Here is a 14,610-nt window from a genome sequence, read left to right as displayed (position 1 = left end):
AGGGTGACTATTCTTTACAGAGGCCATATGGGTCCGGGTCGTTGAAGTTATGCTGATGATACATAGCAGACTACTTACACCTGAGATGTTCTCCCGCCCCACACAGCAGCTGGTAGAAGATGTGGAAGGTGCGCTCGTCTTTGGCTTGGCGAACAGCTCTCGATTTCTCCAGTAGATCTGTCCCATCACAGTCAAGGAAGGGCAGCCTTTATACAGTAAAGAAAGATATTAACCCCCTAGAGAAGATTTATGCGGCCCCGTTGGAATCTAATTAGCATAATACAACAATCCCCATCAAAAATCTGTCAGTTTATGTAAATGATTAATATCATAGCTTGCATGGAACATTTAAGCTAGCTGTTTGGAAGGATACACGTTTCAATGTTGGCCCCGACGATGTATCCGGTGACATCAAAGTTGATCCGGATGAACTTTCCCTGCAGGGAGAGAGAAATGGAGGGTGAGAAAAGCAGACAAACCATATCACTGCATCCACGTCTCCCTCAACCAGGTCTCACACTGTGCTGCAAGGCCTTCCTTCTTCTCCCCCTGAGTCACATCACAATAAGGCTACATTTGATTAGTCTGGTCCCAGAACTGTATGTGCTTTAGTAAACTACTATAGTCAGATGAGTTGGCACATACACAGATCTGAGACCAGTCCAGGCCTCATTCGGCCACATTCCTGTGGTCTCTACATTCCTGGGGTCTGGATTAGACTACATTCCTGTTGGTCTCTACTGTCCCGGGGTCTGGAGTAGACTACATTCCTGTTGGTCTCTACTGTCCTGGGGTCGGGAGTAGACTACATTCCTGTTGGTCTCTACTGTCCTGGGGTCTAGAGTAGACTACATTCCTGTTGGCCTCTACTGTCCTGGGATCTGAAGTAGAATACATTCCTGTTGGTCTCTACTGTCCTGGGGTCTAGAGTAGACTACATTCATCTTGGTCTCTACTGTCCTGGGGTCTAGAGTAGACTACATTCATATTGGTCTCTACTGTCCTGGAATCTGGATTAGACTACATTCCTCTTGGTCTCTACTGTCCTGGGATCTAGAGTAGACTACATTCCTGTTGGTCTCTACTGTTCTGGGGTCTAGAGTAGACTACATTCATATTGGTCTCTACTGTCCTGGGGTCTGGAGTAGAATACATTCCTATTGGTCTCTACTGTCCTGGGGTCTAGAATAGACTACATTCCTGTTGGTCTCTAATGTCCTGGAGTCTGGATTAGACTACATTCATCTTGGTCTCTACTGTCCTGGGATCTGGAGTAGACTACATTCATCTTGGTCTCTACTGTCCTGGGGTCTTGAGTAGACTACATGCATCTTGGTCTGTACTGTCCTGGGGTCTAGAGTAGACTACATTCCTGTTGGTCTCTACTGTCCTGGGGTCTGGATTAGACTACATTCCTGTTGGTCTCTACTGTCCTGGGGTCTGGATTAGACTACATTCCTCTTGGTCTCTACTGTCCTGGGATCTAGAGTAGACTACATTCCTGTTGGTCTCTACTGTTCTGGGGTCTAGAGTAGACTACATTCATCTTGGTCTCTACTGTCCTGGGGTCGGGAGTAGACTACATTCATCTTGGTCTCTACTGTCCTGGGGTCTGGAGTAGACTACATTCCTGTTGGTCTCTACTGTCCTGGGGTCTGGATTAGACTACATTCCTGTTGGTCTCTACTGTCCTGGGGTCTGGAGTAGACTACATTCATCTTGGTCTCTACTGTCCTGGGGTCTGGATTAGACTACATTCCTGTTGGTCTCTACTGTCCTGGGGTCTAGAGTAGACTACATTCCTGTTGGTCTCTACTGTCCTGGGGTCTGGAGTAGACTACATTCCTGTTGGCCTCTACTGTCCTGGGATCTGAAGTAGAATACATTCCTATTGGTCTCTACTGTCCTGGGGTCTAGAGTAGACTACATTCATCTTGGTCTCTACTGTCCTGGGGTCTAGAGTAGACTACATTCATCTTGGTCTCTACTGTCCTGGGGTCTAGAGTAGAATACATTCCTATTGGTCTCCACTGTCCTGGGGTCTAGAGTAGACTACATTCATCTTGGTCTCTACTGTCCTGGGGTCTGGATTAGACTACATTCATCTTGGTCTCTACTGTCCTGGAGTATAGAGTAGAATACATTCCTGTTGGCCTCTACTGTCCTGGAGTCTAGAGTAGAATACATTCCTGTTGGCCTCTACTGTCCTGGGATCTGAAGTAGAATACATTCCTATTGGTCTCTACTGTCCTGGGGTCTAGAGTAGACTACATTCATCTTGGTCTCTACTGTCCTGGAGTCTGGATTAGACTACATTCCTGTTGGTCTGTCCTGGAGTCTACTGCAACAAACACACATGCCAGCTAAATCTGTCTCAAGTGCCAGTTGTTTGAGCAAGAGATAGTGAGTGAGATGGCATGAGTGGCTTTTAGTAAGCCACAGAGGAACATACTTATAAACGTAGGGAAGACTTCAAATGAAGCTCGATACGGTCTTGAGAATGGCATTCTTTTGGGGATATATGCATACATCCTTTACTTACGAATCGTGACGAGTTGTCATTCTTCACTGTCTTGGCGTTGCCGAAGGACTCGAGGATGGGGTTGGCCTGTAAGAGTTGACGTTCCAATTCACCCTGAAAAAGAGGAGAGGTATTACAGCAAAGCACTGGGTCCAAGCACATATGCCCCCTTCCCCCAACTAAACTTTTTACAAATAACAAGCACAAAAAAATGTTGGCCCAGGAGAAGCATTTTTCCAATACACACAATGACTGATCACCCTTCTAATGTTCGTCAATGTCAATCTAATAATCACATAGTGTCACACAGACTATTGATCATAAAACATATGTAGGCGGACGGACACTGTTTCCCCAGTAATGTTTATGACCATAAAAACTAGTCGAAAAGAGAGTGAAACGACAGGTATTGCAACGCTGTAAAAGACAGATGTGATCAATGGAGCATGTTCAGGAAACCACTTTACAGTCTCTCTGCTCAATATCCTACAACAGTACGTCCAACTAAAACTAAAGAGATGGTGGGATAGGGAGAGAGAGGAGATAATCTCATTTCTTTGAATAAATTGGGCCTGTTCTGTGCGTTAACGACACGTGTTTCCTGACGTCTGGTCACTCAGTGTAGAACCTCTGGGTTTGGAATGGAATGGACTAGAACCTTGTTGCTCAGTGGTGGAACACAACAGAACTGCAATGACTCTCTCCACACCGCATACGGTTCAGCTGAAGCTCAACACATCCACAAGCGAATGTTCAAACCCATCTGGACTCTGGGTTTGCATATCCTCTTTCTACTGTCAGACCAACATCAAAGGCATCAGATCAAATCAAATGTTATTGGTCGCATACACATATTTAGCAGATGTAACTGCGGGTGTGGCGAAATGCTTGTCAAATAACAAACAAAAAAAAAGAAATACTGTAAAGTTGCTTAGGAGCGAGAAGCAGAGCTGCCATGTCTGTCGGCGCCATCTTGATGATGGAAGCCATTGTCTAACCATCAAGCCTGCAAAACAACCTAATCAAATCCATCCCTGTTTACACTGTCGAAGTACACAGTACATTTACATTTACATTTAAGTCATTTAGCAGACGCTCTTATCCAGAGCGACTTACAAATTGGTGCATTCACCTTATGACATCCAGTGGAACGGCCACTTTACAATAGTGCATCTAAATCTTTTAAGGGGGGGGGGGAGTGAGAAGGATTACTTTATCCTATCCTAGGTATTCCTTAAAGAGGTGGGGTTTCAGGTGTCTCCGGAAGGTGGTGATTGACTCCGCTGTCCTGGCGTCGTGAGGGAGTTTGTTCCACCATTGGGGGGCCAGAGCAGCGAACAGTTTTGACTGGGCTGAGCGGGAACTGTACTTCCTCAGTGGTAGGGAGGCGAGCAGGCCAGAGGTGGATGAACGCAGTGCCCTTGTTTGGGTGTAGGGCCTGATCAGAGCCTGGAGGTACTGAGGTGCCGTTCCCCTCACAGCTCCGTAGGCAAGCACCATGGTCTTGTAGCGGATGCGAGCTTCAACTGGAAGCCAGTGGAGAGAGCGGAGGAGCGGGGTGACGTGAGAGAACTTGGGAAGGTTGAACACCAGACGGGTTGCGGCGTTCTGGATGAGTTGTAGGGGTTTAATGGCACAGGCAGGGAGCCCAGCCAGTACGATCATAAAAAGTACCAGTATATTTGTGCAACAGACACACCAATAAATCTATCCACAGATGTCTCATATATTCCACAGTGCACAGCTGTGTTCCAGCGTGGTGGTTTAGGACGTGTGGACAGCTAGCTGCTGTGAGCCAGGCGGATGGGTGGGTGCTGGATGAGTTGGGGCTAATGAGGCGACTCAGAGAGGAAGGCCATATCTCTCCAGTTAGTGATTGAGATAGAGATCCTGAGGAAAAGGACTCAATCGTTTACCACAGTGACAGATACTGGGGAAACAGACCTGTTTAACACACTGACACAAGCCAGAGACACTATATCCTATTGGCCAGAGACACACTCAATCCTATAAGGAAGAATCCGTCATCATTAGTGATCCCGTTAAGGGAGGGAGGGAACGGTGCTCTGTTCACTTCTCACACCTATTGTAGACCCTATCTGGCTGACTGCCAGGGCGGAATAGAATGTTCAATAAGTATGAAATGGAACAAAACGCTCCAAAATGTAAAGGTGGTATCCAAACTTGTCCAATAAGAAACACTGGTTTTCATCTTCCGTTGCTACAGTGTACCCTAATGGACATGACCCTGTGCAGATGTTTAGACAGGTGGCCCATTACGATCCCATCCAGAACCTCATTCTAGGCTTGGTCATGACCGGGGAATCCAAGATGGCCCACAAAAAAAAATAACATGGCCCATACTTTGAGCTTTTCTTTTCTGCGGCTAGGTGGGAATGGGATTTTCCCATTACGTCAAGCTCACCAGACACATTTTGATCGCTCAAGACAGTGGCGTTTTTCCAGGGATATCTGTGGGATGAGTTAGGGGTTAGGAAATCAGCCTTGCGTTCAGACGTGAGACGTGTAATGTGATCTTTGGCTGCCAGAGCTGGGCCGGAGAGCCCGGCTGCTGTTTTCATTGAGTTTTCGTCCTGCTGACAATGAGGCAGGAATGAATTGAATAAGCCCGTTCGTGCCAGTGGCAGATTGCACAGACTGTAAATTATAGCACGGTTTCAGATCTGTTAGTGCAGTCTTACCATTTCCTATAGTCAATGTCACACGCTGTCTCTATAACGCAGTGCTTTATGGCACAACTTGACAACACCACACGCTTTAGAACAAACTAGAACAGAGGACATAATAGAGACTGTTTAATGTCCACAAGCTGCAAATCTCTGCCAAACTCAGTCTCCAGACTGGGACCAGACTGGGGAGAGGGTAGGAACAAAGGGGTGAATACAAAACACCAGCAGGGGTCCACTTTAGGAGCATTACAAGCTGACCCACATTCCAGCGTTCCGGAGTGTGTTACTCTTGTTCTGACAGATTCCAGAGAACATCATTGTCATGTAAGGAGGCTAATCACTAGCCGTGCCAACAACTGACAGGCTTGGAAGACCTCCGGGACATGTATTGTACCACATAATCTGGTTTATGTGAGCAAGAAGACCATAACATTACTGTTGATGGAATGCGTTACACTTATTCTGATGAACATTGTCTGGAAACCATCATAGCCACATTAAGAGGCTAATCACTACAGTGACAACAACTGGTGGGGGCCTGGAAGAACTCAGGGACATATAGTTGTTGATAACATAATTGTTGTTGTTAGTGTGACTATGGACAATGCTATCGTGTACCACTTAATATCCCGTTAACATTGACACGACTACGAAATGAATGTAATCTTTTGTGAAATAACTCCTCTCTATTCTCAATCTTTCCTCTGTAACTTGGGAAACATCCTTTGTAGCGTGTTCAACCTCACTTGTTATCAGTGTCAGGGCCTTTGGCAGTGCTTTGGCCCAGATTGTGGAGAGTGGAGAGCCAGAGGAACAGTAAAAACTGTACCATTAAATCTTCAAGGAAGAGGCCAGGTAGGGTTGTGGAGTCACATCTGCTCCACAGACTAGAGTCAATGGACAGACGTTACAAATCTCTCCAAGTCCACAAGCAGAGTCACTGCTGGACAGACATTACAAATCTCTCCAAGTCCACAAGCAGAGTCACTGCTGGACAGACATTACAAATCTATCCAAGTCCACAACCAGAATCACTGCTGGACAGACATTACAAGTCGTTTCAAGAGTTGCTCCAAGTCCACAAGCGGAATACCACTTCAGTGACTGTTGGGAGAGTGCGAATGACGCAGGCAACTGGACTTTTGTTTGTGGTTTGGGGAACAGGAACAAACCCCCACTCCTCAAGGGGAGGTCAGAATAACTTTCTATCTGTGTAAACTCCTCCCCCATGGCAAAGCAGGGAGAAGATGAAAGACTTGCAAAGACAGGAAGAAGCAGTTCTAAGGGGATTCATTAGTGATCTAAGTAGCACTACCACTGAGACACAAATGGCAAAATCCACAGTCAACACCCCGTGGTGAATTCAATAAGGTACGAAGATTAAAATCCCCATTATCATCCCTGCTGGGCGTTCTGTGGCTGGGTCTGAATAGACCAAGCAGAGGAGAGGCTGTTGTAGGTCTTGGACCATGTCATGGCCCTCTCTCCCTGGGGGAGTCCGTTCAGCTGAGCTCTGGGCAGTGGTCCTCTTGGCTCTCCCTCCCTAGCTGCTCTCCTCCAGATTCCTACTCCAGCTCCAGCTCCTGCTAGCTGGAAGCCAACTGACTATTTAGTAAAGCCTGCTATGGCTATTTGGCAGCACCAGCACCTCGCGAGTGAAAAGCTCTCCAGCAGGCTCACCGGGAGCCAAATTGGACGCGGGAGAAAAGTTTGTGACGAGGTCCTGACAGGAGTCTTGCTCAATGTCTGCCAGTATAACAGTGGAACATATTACAAATGCACTGTTTATGATTGGTGGTGTATGATTGTTTCAAATGGGATATGGCAGTTAGGAAGTGGGAAACGTGTTTATTAGTATGTATTAAACTAGGAAGTAATGTTTATTTTCCCAAATCGGAGATATTTGAAAGAAGCAGTGCCAACTATAGGTAAGAACAGGGACACCATACAGCGCATGGAGTGGATTAAAACTAAACTAGTTTAGTGTCCCAAAGGTGATAGAAACAGAAGCTGCTATTGGGCCCCCACTGACACCCATAAAAGGGACAGATATACAGAATAGTACACAGAGACAATAGCAGCCCCTTTACAGGATATTCTACCCATTGTGTTTTGAGCTTGTCTAGTGAGTGGAGTACGGTGGGTGAGAGAGAGGTGAGGGACGGACTACATGCTACTCACATAGAACAGGGCTCCACTCTGTAGTCAATGGGTAGATTGTCAAATGTTACCATGGAAATAAACAGGAAGTGTTAATGGTCATGGATACTAAACACACATACAGGATATACATACCGTACATACACACCAAGGAAGACAATTACAGGTAGTACTCAAAGATAATTCGGACTAGGCTAAATAATGCATAAAGGCAAACGGTTTAAGTGAAATGTACAGCAGTACATTAAAACAGGAAGCAGGGGAATGGATATGTTATTCTGAAAGGCTCTATTCCAAGAAGCTATCTCACTGACGGGTGCAAATCCATATGTTTCTCATATTAGCCTTGGGGCAGTGTGCCATAGTGAGCATCACATCTCTATTCAGAACACTGCTCATCTGCCCTCATGTGCCGTTCCCATTATTTTAACAGTATCAACAAGACCTACAGCAGCTGGTTGAAAAGCCTTGAGAGTATTATTAAGCTACTGAACTAACTACTGTCATGACAACCACAGTCAGACAGTCTGCTTTTCAGTAATGTCCAGTAACTGACCCTGTGTGTATGTTTGGTCTTGTTCTTCTAATCCTCGTGGGGAACTGAAATGTCCAAATGTCCCTCACAAGGATAGTAAAACAAGGAAAATTCTCCCTTGTGGAGACATTTCCCACGTCTCCATGAGGACAAAGGCTACTTTAAGCTTAGGGGTTAGGTTTAGGGTTACAATTAGGGTTAGAGGTTTAGGGGTTAGGGAAAATAGGATTTTGAATGGTAATACATTTTAGGTCTCCACGAGGATAGAAGAACATGTGTGTGTGTGTGTGTGTGTGTGTGTGTGTGTGTGTGTGTGTGTGTGTGTGTGTGTGTGTGTGTGTGTGTGTGTGTGTGTGTGTGTGTGTGTGTGTGTGTGTGTGTGTGTGTGTGTTTGTCAGTTCTATCTTCAGACTCATCTCTACTCATCTCTATTCATCTCTATTTCAACGTCTTACTGCTCAACTTCTACTCTGCATTGTACAAAAATAGCTCACATAGTACGGCATGTCTGCCAAACTTTGACTGGTGGCGACCAAACACAACAAAGGCATGTATATGACTGTTTCATCTAGTGTAGAATAACAACATTTGCAAACACATTTTACACTACAGTACAGTGCATTGACCCACAGGTATACATGGAAAAGCTGCATTCACATCAATATTCATGCCAGATTTAAGGTTAACTTACGACATGATTATTTTCCGCCTGATAGAAAGAGAATCTGGGTCAATACCCAAACTTTGTTTGTCTAATTTTGACGCAGATGTCAACATTACACATACATGCTTCACCACAGTGTGCAAGAAAATAACCAACGGCGCCATTTCACAAAACAGGCTGTAGCCACAAAGAAATATATTGAATTGTCACTAGGTTTACATAACAGTAGGTCCGTTTGAGAGCAGAAAGTTGGTGATGCAACATGCACATGAATGAGGTGTTTAGAAGAAAGTGTAAAGACTTGCCTGTAGTTTTACTGGTTTAGGCGACTCTGGCTGTTTGTTGCAAATGAACAAACGCAAATATGTTAGAGGGTTGTGCACGCCTGCACAATCTATAGAGCCCACTATAGGTACTACTGTAGGATGCATTCACTTTGGCAACACACATCATGGGACTGGAGCTCGTCTATATGGACTCTTAACACATTTACAGGCATGTTATGCAAAAAAAAACATCTATATATTGGCACATTTTATCAATGGGTTAATTTTTATAAACTGGGTGGTTTGAGCCCTGAATGATGATTGGTTAGCTGTGATATATTGGCCATATACCACACCCACTCGTGCCTAATTGCTTAATGAGCCTATTTTTGACTGCAGTGGTAATGTACCAGCATCATATAACTACAGAAGGACCTGACCCTTTGGTGACCTCATCACACAGCCCATGTTCACTGTCAGACACTGTTGTCCTATAATCATTATTCCCCCATTATCATACGGATTATCTGATATGGATTAACTAGGGTTGGAGTTAATCCACTGTACTGTAAATACCAGTGGATCAGACTGGCCTGGTATTAGGGGGACATTGTAGATCAAACTGGCCTGGTATAAGGGGGACATTGTGGCTCAGACTGGCCTGGTATTAGGCGGACATTGTGGATCAGACTGGCCTGGTATTAGGGGGACATTGTGGATCAGGCTGGCCTGGTATTAGGGGGACATTGTGGATCAGACTGGCCTGGTATTAGGGGGGCATTGTGGATCAGACTGGCCTGGTATTAGGGGGACAATGTGGATCAGACTGGCCTGGTATTAGGGGACATTGTGGATCAGACTGGCCTGGTATTAGGCGGACATTGTGGATCAGACTGGCCTGGTATTAGGCGGACATTGTGGATCAGACTGGCCTGGTATTAAGGGACATTGTGGATCAAACTGGCCTGGTATTGGGGACATTGTGGATCAGAAAGGCCCGGTATTAGGCGGACATTGTGGATCAGCCTGGCCCGGTATTAGGGGGACATTGTGGATCAGGCTGGCCTGGTATTAGGGGGACATTGTGGATCAGGCTGGCCTGGTATTAGGGGGACATTGTGGATCAGGCTGGCCTGGTATTAGGGGGACATTGTGGATCAGGCTGGCCTGGTATTAGGCGGACATTGTGGATCAGCCTGGCCCGGTATTAGACGGACATTGTGGATCAGACTGGCCTGGTATTAGGGGGACATTGTGGATCAGGCTGGCCTGGTATTAGGGGGACATTGTGGATCAGGCTGGCCTGGTATTAGGGGGACATTGTGGATCAGGCTGGCCTGGTATTAGGGGGACATTGTGGATCAGGCTGGCCTGGTATTGGGGACATTGTGGATCAGAAAGGCCCGGTATTAGGCGGACATTGTGGATCAGCCTGGCCCGGTATTAGGGGGACATTGTGGATCAGGCTGGCCTGGTATTAGGGGGACATTGTGGATCAGAAAGGCCCGGTATTAGGCGGACATTGTGGATCAGCCTGGCCCGGTATTAGGCAGACATATAGAATGACAGACTGGCCTGGTATTAGGGGGACATTGTGGATCAGGCTGGCCTGGTATTAGGGGGACATTGTGGATCAGAAAGGCCCGGTATTAGGCGGACATTGTGGATCAGCCTGGCCCGGTATTAGGCGAACATTGTGGATCAGACTGGCCTGGTATTAGGGGGACATTGTGGATCAGACTGGCCTGGTATTAGGGGGACATTGTAGATCAAACTGGCCTGGTATTAGGCAGACATTGTGGATCAGAAAGGCCCGGTATTAGGCGGACATTGTGGATCAGTCTGGCCCGGTATTAGGCGGACATTGTGGATCAGAATGGCCTGGTATTAGGGGGACATTGTGGATCAGGCTGGCCTGGTATTAGGGGGACATTGTGGATCAGGCTGGCCTGGTATTAGGGGGACATTGTAGATCAGGCTGGCCTGGTATTAGGGGGACATTGTGGATCAGACTGGCCTGGTATTAGGGGGACATTGTGGATCAGGCTGGCCTGGTATTAGGGGGACATTGTGGATCAGAAAGGCCCGGTATTAGGGGGACATTGTGGATCAGCCTGGCTCGGTATTAGGCGGACATTGTGGATCAGACTGGCCTGGTATTAGGGGGACATTGTGGATCAGGCTGGCCTGGTATTAGGGGGACATTGTGGATCAGAAAGGCCCGGTATTAGGCGGACATTGTGGATCAGCCTGGCCCGGTATTAGGCGAACATTGTGGATCAAACTGGCCTGGTATTAGGGGACATTGTGGATCAGACTGGCCTGGTATTAGGGGGACAATTTGGGCCGTACAAGTTGTTAACTCCTCTTTCATCACTTACCCCTCAATAGAAAGACATACTGTAACTGTGGCCTTCAGAACAGGGTTTAGGGGGAGATCTAGAGGTGTGGTAGGGAGATAAACATGGTAGGGGGAATATAGAGAAAGAAAAGACAGAAACGTACACTTACAGGAATGCTGTGGTCTTTTTTTCCTTTATGGGAGGAAGCCACATGTGCAAGGTACTGGATGACCTTTTTAGTGTTTTCTGTCTTGCCAGCACCAGATTCACCTCTGAGAAGACAGAAAACATACAAGACAGATTCCTGGGTTAGTAGATGGGGAAGAATGACGTGTGTGTGTGTGTGTGTGTGTGTGTGTGTGTGTGTGTGTGTGTGTGTGTGTGTGTGTGTGTGTGTGTGTGTGTGTGTGTGTGTGTGTGTGTGTGTGTGTGTGTGTGTGTCAGAACTGTCTTTCTGACTGGCAGATGTTTTTGTGAGGAGATTATGGCACTTGGGAAACTCCATAAACAGTCTTGAGCCGGGGGTGAGAGAGCTAGCCAAGCTCTGCTCCCTGCAACTCCGCTAAACAACAAATTAAGTGAAAATAAACCACATTTGAGAGGTTTATCGGATGAGGCGTTGTAGCAGAGCTTTTGTGTATCTATATGTGCTGTTTATTTTCTTTGCGCTAGTTTAGTTCAGCGGCTGTGGTTGAGGGTGGTTCTCACGGACCCACAGCGATGACAGCTTTAGAGCAAGGAAGTATGTTTTTGCAAGCTCTTCAAGCCATGCAGACAGAATCCTATCCCCAAGTGCCACTTACTGTACAGTAACATCAACACACAATGCATACCAGTGGTTTTACAATAGGTACTCATTCTACGTAATCGCTGGCGGTTAACATTGAACTTTCTCCGCGATCTCAAGCTCAACGCTAGGTTATACCTATTTGAGCAAAATTACCTGCAAAATAAAACTAACGACATGATGATCTTCAAATAAATGACATGGCCCCATAATAATCACTGAGTGTAAAACCAATTACTATAACAAAATCGTGTGTTGTTTTTTCCTTTCAGATTCCCCTTACCTGGCCATGTGGCCAAGTCCTATGGTAGTCTAGTCTAATACTATGAATATGCTGTACGGCTGATGTGTTTAGTGTTGAGCTCAATAACCACCGGGAGCAGAGGGTATTTCTGGCTGCGTATGAAATGACGGGCTCTGGTCAAAAGTAGTGCACTTATATAGGCATTAGGTTGCTATTTTGGACACGGCCCGTGCGTGAGTGATTGTGTCAAATGTCCCCGAGGTTGGCATTGAACTGGAAGTGTTAGATTCCTCAGGTTGGGTCGCCTTGCTGAAGAGGAGACGGCTCATATTCTCAGGGACTGACTTATAATCACATGGCATCTCTGTGCAGCGTTTACATTGCTATGACCACCGTCTCCTACAGTGGGTGTGTGTGTGTCACAGTCACAGTTGGCATATAAATGCATCATAGCAGATGTGAGATTTTATGATAGTGTTCAAGCCACACTTCCGACATCCATCCAAATTCTTCCATGCTCCCCCAGACTTAGTCATGTATGGTGAGAGGCTAGAGAAATATTTGTTGACTGGTGGCTTGTAGCCCTGGGGGTTCCAGGGAAATTTTGGGTGGTGGTGGATCAGGTTCAGACCAGCGCAGGGAGAGAACACACACACACACACACACACACACACACACACACACACACACACACACACACACACACACACACACACACACACACACACACACACACACACACACACTTGGAGAAACTTTACCCTGTATACTCTTTCACACATCATCGGTGTAGGCCTGTCACAGAGGCTTACGATGAGATGCCACGCAGACATTTTTCTTGGCAGCATTCCTGTCACACACACACACACACACACACACACACACACACACACACACACACACACACACACACACACACACACACACACACACACACACACACACACACACTTGGAGAAACTTTACCCTGTATACTCTTTCACACATCATCGGTGTAGGCCTGTCACAGAGGCTTACGATGAGATGCCACGCTGACATTTTTCTTGGCAGCATTCCTGTCATCTGTAGATATTGGGCGCTAGACTGGAATACAGCCAACGGGTAGGGGTTGTGTGTGTGTGTGTGTGTGTGTGTGCCAGAAATACCAAACATTTCCCAGCTTCCCTGCCCCAAGCTTAAGTCTCTTTCCCGTAAGTGTCTGTCTCACTGTTCTGTGTTACCGAGTTGCTCCTTTTAAAATAGTTGGCTCTGTTCTAGTTCAATTCAATTGATTCCTCTTTCGACCTATAATCAGTGCTAAGTACATTCACGTCGGCTTCAATAAGCTACACTTCATTCTTAGTTGAATAGAGCTTCTGCAGGAATGCAATGCGGCAGGTAATTTCCCCATTTAATTTCCGGGACTAAGTGAGGAAAGATAATTGAATTGTGAATGTTATGCAATTAAGCTGGTGCTGCATGGCCTTTCTAAACCATCTGCTCCAAACCAGTGTGGTATGATACTATGCAGGCTGGATGCAAGGAATCAAACTGAGAAGACACTTTCCTGTAAATCCAGCAACCCACATGCAACACAGAACACAGAAAGAGAGAAGAAAAGGGCTGAGCAGACATGGCTCAGAGGTTACTCACGTGCAAAGAATTGATTGGTCCTCTCGGTCTGGGAGGGAGAGAGAGAAAGAGGGAGAGAGGGGGGGGGTAGTGGGAGAGAGAGAGGGGGGGGGTAGTGGGAGAGAAAGAGAGGGAGAAAGAGAGAGGGGGGGTAGTGGGAGAGAGAGAGAGGGAGAAGAGAGAGGGGGGGTAGAGTGGGAGAGAGAGAGAGGGAGAGAGAGAGGGGAGGGTAGTGGGAGAGAGAGAGAGGGAGAAAGAGAGAGGGGGGGTAGTGGGAGAAAGAGAGGGGGGGGGGTAGTGGGAGAGAAAGAGAGGGAGAAAGAGAGAGGGGGGGTAGTGGGAGAGAGAGAGGGGGGGGGTAGTGGGAGAGAGAGAGAGGGAGAAAGAGAGAGGGGGGTAGTGGGAGAGAGAGAGAGGAAGAAAGGGAGAGAGAGAGAAATGGGGAGAGAAATTATACAGTGTCAGCATTTAGCATACTCATCAGCTATGGCCCATTCCCCAAAATCCCTCTTTCAAACTGAAATGAGGTCTTGTACCAAATGTATCACTGGCTGACAGATGTACAACAAAGTCATTTTACAGAACATAGCCAACTTTACTGAGCTTGGTGAGTTTGCCATCAAATGAGATACTCCCTTCAAACAGGTTGAAGGTCATTATCTGCACCAGGAACGAAATGTAATTTGACTAAACATTTCAAAAGCCTCAGGATCCAGACATTTCACAGGCACACAAAATGGAGGAGGAATCGAGGAGTCTTTCAAAGGAAAGCTTTGTAGTGCCAAACCTC

The 14,610-nt window shown here is 46.5% G+C and overlaps 1 protein-coding gene across 15 annotated transcripts in view; it reads right to left on the bottom strand.

The window, feature by feature from the left end:
- The window catches only part of LOC139568526 (myosin-10), a 91,172-nt gene that overhangs the window by 39,280 nt on the left and 37,282 nt on the right, over positions 1-14,610 (bottom strand). For 7 of the 15 annotated variants that reach the window (XR_011673625.1, XR_011673626.1, XR_011673624.1 and 4 more), the window contains exons 4-11: positions 13,842-13,869; positions 11,342-11,450; positions 8,876-8,905; positions 8,598-8,615; positions 7,393-7,410; positions 2,543-2,635; positions 374-437; positions 79-177 (exon numbers count right to left, since the gene is read on the bottom strand). Coding sequence is in view for 12 of the 15 variants with exons in the window: in XM_071390407.1 (XP_071246508.1) it covers positions 79-177; positions 374-437; positions 2,543-2,635; positions 7,393-7,410; positions 8,598-8,615; positions 8,876-8,905; positions 11,342-11,450; positions 13,842-13,869 (459 nt within the window). In the remaining 3 variants the exon portion in view is untranslated. The remainder of the gene's footprint in view (positions 1-78; positions 178-373; positions 438-2,542; positions 2,636-7,392; positions 7,411-8,597; positions 8,616-8,875; positions 8,906-11,341; positions 11,451-13,841; positions 13,870-14,610) is intronic. The other 8 variants (XM_071390411.1, XM_071390417.1, XM_071390419.1 and 5 more) reach the window with 4 other exon arrangements.

This window comes from Salvelinus alpinus, chromosome 2 (genome assembly GCF_045679555.1).
Source record: "Salvelinus alpinus chromosome 2, SLU_Salpinus.1, whole genome shotgun sequence".
Taxonomy (NCBI): domain Eukaryota; kingdom Metazoa; phylum Chordata; class Actinopteri; order Salmoniformes; family Salmonidae; genus Salvelinus; species Salvelinus alpinus.
The sequence above is the reverse complement of the archived record's forward strand: the minus strand, read 5'-3'. Positions and strand labels throughout refer to the sequence as shown.